The sequence below is a fragment of the Habropoda laboriosa genome, unplaced genomic scaffold (assembly GCF_001263275.1).
Source record: "Habropoda laboriosa isolate 0110345459 unplaced genomic scaffold, ASM126327v1 scaffold92, whole genome shotgun sequence".
NCBI lineage: Eukaryota > Metazoa > Arthropoda > Insecta > Hymenoptera > Apidae > Habropoda > Habropoda laboriosa.
In genome coordinates this window covers 2,813,245-2,820,522 of record NW_017100268.1, presented here as the reverse complement: position 1 = coordinate 2,820,522, position 7,278 = coordinate 2,813,245, and the positions used below count along the sequence as shown (strand labels likewise).

At 29.7% G+C, this 7,278-nt stretch overlaps 3 protein-coding genes across 3 annotated transcripts in view; 1 reads left to right on the top strand and 2 right to left on the bottom strand.

Annotated features, from left to right (window-relative positions):
• The window catches only part of LOC108573410 (ubiquitin-like protein 7), a 1,460-nt gene extending 1,218 nt beyond the window's left edge, over positions 1 to 242 (bottom strand). Inside the window, exon 1 of the mRNA XM_017935852.1 lies at positions 67 to 242. Coding sequence (XP_017791341.1) covers positions 67 to 242 — 176 coding nt within the window. The remainder of the gene's footprint in view (positions 1 to 66) is intronic.
• A 685-nt stretch (positions 243 to 927) lies between these two features.
• Positions 928 to 4,016, top strand: LOC108573409. Its single transcript, XM_017935850.1, has 9 exons — positions 928 to 958; positions 1,153 to 1,236; positions 1,289 to 1,358; positions 1,451 to 1,670; positions 1,754 to 2,289; positions 2,391 to 2,763; positions 2,839 to 3,164; positions 3,257 to 3,491; positions 3,561 to 4,016. Exons 1-9 carry the CDS (start codon positions 928 to 930, stop codon positions 3,921 to 3,923), a joined length of 2,238 nt encoding a protein of 745 aa, XP_017791339.1. The 3' UTR covers positions 3,924 to 4,016.
• An 869-nt stretch (positions 4,017 to 4,885) lies between these two features.
• On the bottom strand, positions 4,886 to 5,638 carry LOC108573472 (protein FAM177A1). The gene is made up of 3 exons (XM_017935928.1): positions 5,419 to 5,638; positions 5,237 to 5,359; positions 4,886 to 5,134 (listed from the first exon to the last, which is right to left on the bottom strand). The coding sequence occupies exons 1-3, from the start codon at positions 5,491 to 5,493 to the stop codon at positions 4,886 to 4,888; spliced, it is 447 nt and encodes a 148-aa protein (XP_017791417.1). The 5' UTR covers positions 5,494 to 5,638.
• Positions 5,639 to 7,278: the final 1,640 nt, after the last annotated feature.

Genomic DNA, 7,278 nt, shown 5'->3' with positions numbered 1-7,278 from the left:
CATTGTTGAGTTACATATTGTTTCTAGATTAGAAAATTAAAACAATTGGTTCCAAAAAGTCGAAACAAAGAACAAAGGTTGAAAAATGTCATCTTACCAAATAATTCTTTTGATAGGTTAACCCTTCCAGCTGTCTCATATTTCAGTTCCTCAACTTTCATTTTAAAATTAACATCATTTAATTTAATTGTGGTTAATGTTTGAGGATCTAAACGTACACCTAAAATTAATTCTGAGGTCATTATTGTCACTGAAAAGTACTACTCCAAAACACAACACGATACAGTTTTAAATCGATACACTCTTCGATTTTACAAAATCATCAAGAGAACATGATGCATTCATTGTTTTTCTTGTACGATTTTTTCATTTTATATCTTTGTATTATTTTTACTTATATTTCAGAAAACTTTTAATTGATTAAAACTGAAACTACTTTCACTACGTTGTTTCTAATGTTTTAATATTATGAATGAACATTCAATCAGAATAAAATGGCGCTGAATGCAAGAATATTTTAGTCAATTCACGATGGATCAGAGGAAACCACTATTAATTGTAAATAACAATTATTAATATACACTAGAAGAATAATATTTTAAAAGTATAGTAGATCGATAAGTAGCTTCGATGACTCGATGTTTATTGCATTCAATGTATCGATACTTTTGCGATATACAACTAACGCCGCACTATCAATGCGATGAAAAAGTTTAGTGAAATGTTTGCGATTATTTTTCAAAGCTAACATTCAAATAATTTACTTGTAGTGTTGTCCTGTATATAACTTTAATGTGACATAAGAATACGGAGAAATGCAAGACTTCTGCGAAAATATTAGGGTGGTCCCTCTTCGTGGTGGGGATAGACCATGAACAGTTAACGTGTAGATCCCAACAAACTCATAGAGTCTTTACTGTGTTAAACATGGACTTACCGATACACGTTATAGAAGCATGTATGTGTCATAAACTTTATATTAAAGTTATGAATATTTTTACGCTTTGTCACATAATATCATTCTAAGAAGATTTTTCTTCAAAGTAACATTAAGAAGTGAATAAAAATACATCTCATAAACTAGATTATATTTCATATATAAAAACCTTTAAAATACAATTATTCAAATCTATTATAACACTTTTGTAATAGGTGAAAATGCTAATGAAGGTATAACAGAAGAAGAGATTCTAAATGAACCACTTTTAGAAGAAGGCCCTTTACTTTCATATGCCTCAAAGGTAATTGTATATATCATATATTAAAATATATAATCTATATGTTGTAGATGTTGCATCAAACGATATAATACATAGAATTTTTGTGGAAGAGATAATAAGAGCAGTTGCTGAGTCTGAGTATGTCATATAATAATATTTATTATGTTCATCAATAATATTAACAAATAATGCACTTACATATTTTATAACAATATAAAATTACAAATTATTTCAAGTAACATGAGTCAACTTTCTATTGAATCCAGTAAATCATTAGATCCGGTATATGATGTACCGCTGCGAGAATCAGGTAAAGAAAGTCCAAGTAAAAGTACAGAGAAAGATGGTCTTTACAGTTTACTTTGGCCACAACCAAAGACTGTTATTGAATTGAAAAATTTTTCTGCACCCTTTATTGCTGGAAAGAAACTTTTTATATCCATAATACAGGTATAATTTTTACATGTAACAACAACACATTATTATTTTATTGCCTTTTATTTTACATACAACATTTTTGCATTATTTTATAGGGTAGTGAATCTATACACAGAATATTAGATGTGTGGGAAATTAGCAGGACTCATTTAATAGAGCTGGGCTATGATGTAAAAATTGGTGAAGTGCATCCTAGTTCTGGCAAATTACTTAATGATAACAGAATTGAATGTATAGTAAATAAAAAACTATTTAATACACCTGAAGGATATCAATTACATATTTCGCAAAATACTATTAAAGTTAGTGCTGGAAGTTTAGCTGGATTACACTATGCAGTTTGTACTTTTGTACAAATTTTACGATTAAGCAAAAATCATAATAAATCAGAAGCATGTGAAATCGAACCTGTTTTTATAAAAGATGAGCCAAGATTTACGCATCGCGGTATATTGTTAGACATCTCGCCGAGAGGACGTATACCCACGTTAGAATATTTGTTACATATGATCGATTTGTGGTCGTCCTTTAAAATATCTTACTTGCATTTATATTCAAGGCTTACTCCAAATTGTGATTGGCAATTATGTTATTCAAAATCAGAAATGGTTACACTCGATCGTTACTGCAGGTTTGTTTATACTTTTATATAAAATTCATATTTTCATATCTCCTTTACATCTGTATGTATATTTAAGCTTAATATTTCGAAAACATTCTTTTTTGTTTTAGAGATCGACATTTGGATCTAGTTCCAACTTTGGATGTTGATTCTAATGTAGGTCAGCATCATTTGTCTCAAATGTGGCCTATATTCCAAGAATTATTAGCAGTATTTCCAAGTTTAAGTTATATCCATGTTGGACCTAGGTTGGCTAATTTACTCGTTCAAGCGGATAATTTTGATTTAAATTTATCAGTCAATGAAACTATAGAAACAGATATGTCAGAGGTGTTTAAATCATATTCATGTCTTCAAGAATTGTGGCATATTTTAAATTTAAGTTCAAATACAACTTTGTTACTCTGTTCAAATGGATTACATTCTAAAGCAGAATTTCATAACATACCTACCAATATCATTCTTGTTGAATACGGATTTCAGGTAAATAAAATTGAATTTCACTTACTAATTTGTGAAACAATACTATTGAATACATCATTACAAATTTTCATATAGGCCGATTATGATTTTTCTGAATGGACAGAAGCATTTAGAATAGCAGGTGGTAATGTATTACCCAGTTCTGGAACAGCAAGTTATAATAGTTTAGCAGGATGTCCAGCATCAACTTATGCAAATACAAAGAATGCAATAAAAACATCTCTTGTGCAAGATTCAGTGGGTATAGTTGTAGCTCACTGGTCTGGGAGACACCATCTTACTCCCCATCCTTTTGCTTGGATTGGATATTTAATAGCAGCAGGTTTGGCATGGAATCCAACTAGTGAGGTAGATATAGGAATTGATGATAATTATGAAATGTCTGAAGCCTTTGGATCAAGGTATATAAAGAGAAAACTTACACAGAATTTATAATCATTACAAGCTTATATATAAAATAGAGAAACAAATTCTAATAAGTATGTCTTTGTAGGCAAAAAAGTATTACAAAGTTGTTGGATATTCATGTTTTCCAAGATTCAGAATATAAGATTGGTAATGCAATATTAGAATTGGGACGTTTAGATACTCTAGTACTTACTTTGAGTAAGAATCAAGGAACAAAGGATTTACAACAAATTCCTGATAATCGGGGATCCACCTTGTACAGACTATTGACAGATTCAGATAATGTAAATTTAGAATACCTTTCAGCTGATTTATTTGCAGTAAGTATTACAGAATAAACATAAGTTATATTAAAAGTAGATAAATAATATTTTCATTTTATTCAACAGAAAGTAACAAAACAAGTTAAACGTATTTCGCATTCGTTGTATGAAGCTAATTTATCGTCAAAATTTTCATTAATGGAAATACAAGAGCTTCAATTGACCGCTGGTTTAATGTTAACTGCATGTCAAATCGGCAGAACATTAATTGGCGTTGGTGTTAATCCTAATAGTAATATGGGTCTGGCAGTAATTAATTTAGGAGTATGTAATCTGCCACCTACATTTAGAACTGATGTAGCAAATAAAATGTTGGCTCACATAGAGCAATATAAAGGTTCGTGGTTGCAAAGGCATTTACCTGAGGGCCTTCAAAGCTCTTTACTAATCTTGACTAGTGCTTTACATAGGTTTGTGCCAGAAACGTAATATTTTGAGCTTCAGAAGTATGATTTTTCATATTAATATATAAAATGAATATTAGCTCCTGCTATACAAGACTGCAGGTACATACTGCGTTAAAAGCAATTACATAAAGAGCTTATGAATGTTCCTTTAAAAGAACACTTGCTGATACAGAGTAATGTAATGTGAAGTTATTCCATCTATTTTAAATACAATTTCAATTGTTCTTTCTAATTGAATATTTCATATTACAGTGATTTTTATTATTTTTGTGAAGGTAATTACAAAGGGAACATTCTCAAGGTCTAATGAAACTTCATTATATAAAGTATTGTTATTGCCAGTTTATAATGTGAAAAGTAATAACTGCAATTATAGAATTAATTCTGTTAAATATAATTGTATTTAGTAGTTATATATGTGCTTTTAAATCATTACAAAATATTAATTACATAAGATTTTTGTGGTAGAATTGATATTACAAATTTATGTATAAAAGTATTTTAATACTAATTGTAAATGTTCTTTAAATAAGGTAATTTTGGTATACTATGAATCTCCTACATTCAGTTAACAGTAGTAGTTTTACTGTATTAAGCAATCCAATAGTTTCACCCTAATTAGCATACATTTTTAAACAAAACTTAAATACTTAGTATTGTTCAGTTCTCTATAAAACAATTGTATACCTATATGTTCGTAATATTAATTTATGTTAATCAAGTACAATACATTTTGATATTTTTGAAATTTTTATACTGTCAAATATATATGTAAAAAAATTAATATACCAATAGTGTTTTAAAAAATGACATTTTTTATGTGTAATGTTTAATAAAATGATTATAATTCTTAAAATATTTAACACTATAATACTTCATAAAACTATTCAACATTTGCAACATTAAAACATGAAATTTTCTTTACCAATATAAAATTGGTAATTTAATGAACAAGTATTATGGAACAGTTTAATTATAAATTAATTACACATTATTTACAAGATTAGTTTTAGTAGGTTCAGTCCACCCTGCCATTTCTAAATCCTGTTTATGTTGCATTTCATTTTCAAGAGCCTGCAGTCTGTAGAATTCATTAATTTCAAATTGATACTTGGGTGCTGTAATTCCAAAAAAACTAGCTAACCATTCACCTACACAATCACATCCATCCAATAATTTACCACTGATGTAAGTAGTTCGATGCCAAGCCCAAGGTAACCAAGTTAGAGTTTTCTAAAAATTTAATATTTTATTTTTATACAAAGAACATTAAATTTATTTTTATTTGTAAAATGCACAAAATTATTATAATGATGATTATAAACAAAACTTAACTGGGTCTATTTCATCTGCTGCTTTATTTGTTTCTGGTGTATCAGTATCATCATCAGAATATTCTTCTAAATCCCCATCCGAAAAATGTAATACTCGCTTTGGTCGTCTCAATGACTTACGATCCTAAAATTACATGTCAATGAAAATAAACTTTTAATGCGCACTTTTCTGACATTGCATACTTGTGTGTTGGTATCAGTATTCTCATTTAAAATGACTTCTGATAAATCAGACTGTTCAATTCTTTCTGGTTCCATATTTGATAGTTTAATTATTTATTTTTAATTACTTTTTTATATATAAAATTATATAAAGCTGTTGATGTACACTTTGACAGATCACATTCGTAATGTAAACTACACAGAACAATGGATGGCTTGGTCACACATGAGTCACGTAATATATTCGAAAATCATTCATATGAAAGATACAATCATAGACTAACTATTTTATACGCGGTAAAGTAAGTTAAGTATCCCAATTTACTCATTACAAAACTATCTTTTGCGCTTGCGCTCTTATAATTAGAAACATTATACGAAAGCATTGCATATTATGAAACATAACCTTAAAAACAGATGACATATTTATCGGTGTATAGCATTAATAATTATCGTATCATTCATAAGAAATAATTCCAAATACTGTTTAATGATGTAAAAAACATGTTATTAATGTGTAATCATTTACTCCGTCGATAATTTATTCCCAAACATATTTGCCATCTGTATAAATGAACGTGCACTTCGTATCAACAGGACGCTATATAATTTCAAAAATAGTAAAAGTCTTCACCGAGGATTAAAATATAACAACAGGTTATGCAGGTTTACAGAAGGTTATAATATACTAGTATTGTTTTACAGCATTTTACAGTCTATTTATTTCTTCCTTACACACCAAATCCATTTCCTTTCGCAATCCAATACATTTAATCGTGCTTATTACGAAGAATACCTAGTCGAGGTATTTAGCCATACAGAAACGAGTTAGACAAGGAAAGAAATAAAGGTAGACAAGGATAGCAGTAGTACCGCGTGTTAGACAAGGACAGAAAATTTTCAAAGCGAGACTAACGCCATCTCGCGTTTAGTGATTCAAACTACAATTTTTTAACAGGAACACAGAATATTAACAGAGGTATTAGACAAGGAAAGCACTACTGTGCGACAAGGATAGAGAGAAAACGTTTCCTATTGGCTGGCGGGCCGCTGAGCTCGGCCAATCAGACCCTAAGTTAAGCCGGTCGGTGAAAAATCATTAATAACTCAATAATTAGGATCATTTTGTGAACTTTTAGAATTGAGGAATGTAGTGTGGACCTTTATCTACATTCACATATAGTTTTCAGTTCGCTAAACCCTTTCAATAATTAGTTATTAACAATTATAGCAGGTGATGTCGGGAACGATACCGCATACCGTCAAGCACCTTTCCGGTTTTTCAATAATTTTACAGCTTTCTACTAAATTCTCGTGCAAATAACTATACGCATCTGAAAGGCAACTCCCTTAGCTCCATTCTCATATAATTTTTATTAATATATTCGGTTTAGTTTAAGAGTTATTAAATATTATTTGGGAGCGTCCCTGTTCATCGTACTCGCGTCAAGTGGAATTTTATAAACTATTGCTGCAACTTCTTTAGCTACATTCTCATATAACTTTTATGAACATATTCCGTTTAGTTTAGGAGTTACTAAATATTATTTGGGAGCGTCCCATATTCATCCTACTCGTGTATAGTGAACTGTTACAAATAATACGACGAGTTTAATACTGATCCAAATAAAATTTAATAACTCATTATCTGCGAAGAATTTGTTAACTTTTTGTATTGAAGAATGAAGTGTGGATCTTTAGTAACTTTCTCATATAGATTTTAATGCTCTAGAACCTTTCAATAATTAGTTATTAACAATTGTAGCGGGTGATGTCAGGAACGGTACCGCATACCGTCAAGTATCGTTCCGGTTTTTCAATAATTTTATAGCTTACTACTAAATTCTCGTACAAATAACTATCCGTATCTGAAAGGCAACT